Source organism: Larimichthys crocea, unplaced genomic scaffold, assembly GCF_000972845.2.
Source record: "Larimichthys crocea isolate SSNF unplaced genomic scaffold, L_crocea_2.0 scaffold41193, whole genome shotgun sequence".
Taxonomy (NCBI): domain Eukaryota; kingdom Metazoa; phylum Chordata; class Actinopteri; family Sciaenidae; genus Larimichthys; species Larimichthys crocea.
This window is the reverse complement of record NW_020855372.1, coordinates 1-954: the sequence shown is the minus strand read 5'-3', so window position 1 is coordinate 954 and position 954 is coordinate 1. Positions and strand designations below refer to the sequence as shown.

Genomic DNA, 954 nt, shown 5'->3' with positions numbered 1-954 from the left:
CAGATTTAATATTACCAAAATAAACAAAACGAATGACGGCAGTGACTAACCTGAAATACTCGCAGCGTGCAGATCACCATGGAGAAGAACGACAGGTAGAAAACTAGCAGGGGGATGAGGAAGATGAAGAAGTCAATTGTGAGGTTGGAAATGATAAAGAAGAAGATGAGTGCGTTGACGTGGTGCGTGGGGATCAAGGTGCTGAGCCACTGCATGCCAGCCCGTGACGCCCAGTCGATAAGGTGCTCCTTGATCTCCAGCAAAGCATACAGAGGGAACTTCAGCAGCTGGGGGAAACAAAAGAGAGGACAGTGTCAGTACATCAGCACGGTCCCAGAATACAAGAAATGCACATCCTTAGAAAGTCTGAGAGCTTCCTACCTTTTGGTGTAAGGGCAGATCATCAGGATGTTTCACTACTACATCATCGTCATCGTCGTCGTCACCTCCTCCTGCTGCGGCCATGACTGGTGAAGGTGCGATACCCTGAGCGTACTTCTTAGTCATCTCAACAAAGTCGTCAAGACCCACATGGGAGTTGGCTACACAAGACACAAGCAAATGGAAATCTGAACACTGTACATAGACACTTTTTTCATCCTACAAGTTGCATCCACGTTTCAAACCACACATACCCTCACTGGTGACCATAGTCTCCAGGACTCTCCTTTGTTTCTTGGCAGAGCTGTTCAGTGGGCCCGGAGAAATTGGTTTGCCTGTAGATACAAGAGACAAATAATTCCCCATAACACACAACTATGCAACGCTCATTGTTAAATTACTATATACAGTGGTCCCTCGTTTATCGCGTGGGATACGTTCTAAAAAACCCCCACAATAAACGAAATCCGCGAAGTGAGTTTTACAATTGTTATACACGTTTTAAGGCCGTAAAACCCCTAACCACACACTTTTATACCCCTTTTTATACGCATTCTGTACAGTACTCCCTTA

General features: G+C 45.5%; 1 protein-coding gene across 1 annotated transcript; it reads right to left on the bottom strand.

Moving 5' to 3' along the window:
• Positions 1 to 50: 50 nt before the first annotated feature.
• Positions 51 to 736, bottom strand: LOC113745074 (wolframin-like; the record flags this gene model as incomplete). Its single annotated transcript, XM_027276520.1, has 3 exons — positions 636 to 736; positions 382 to 542; positions 51 to 287 (listed from the first exon to the last, which is right to left on the bottom strand). Coding segments are annotated over exons 1-3 (414 nt in total), but the record flags the coding sequence as incomplete, so codon positions are not given.
• Between the last annotated feature and the right edge of the window lie 218 nt (positions 737 to 954).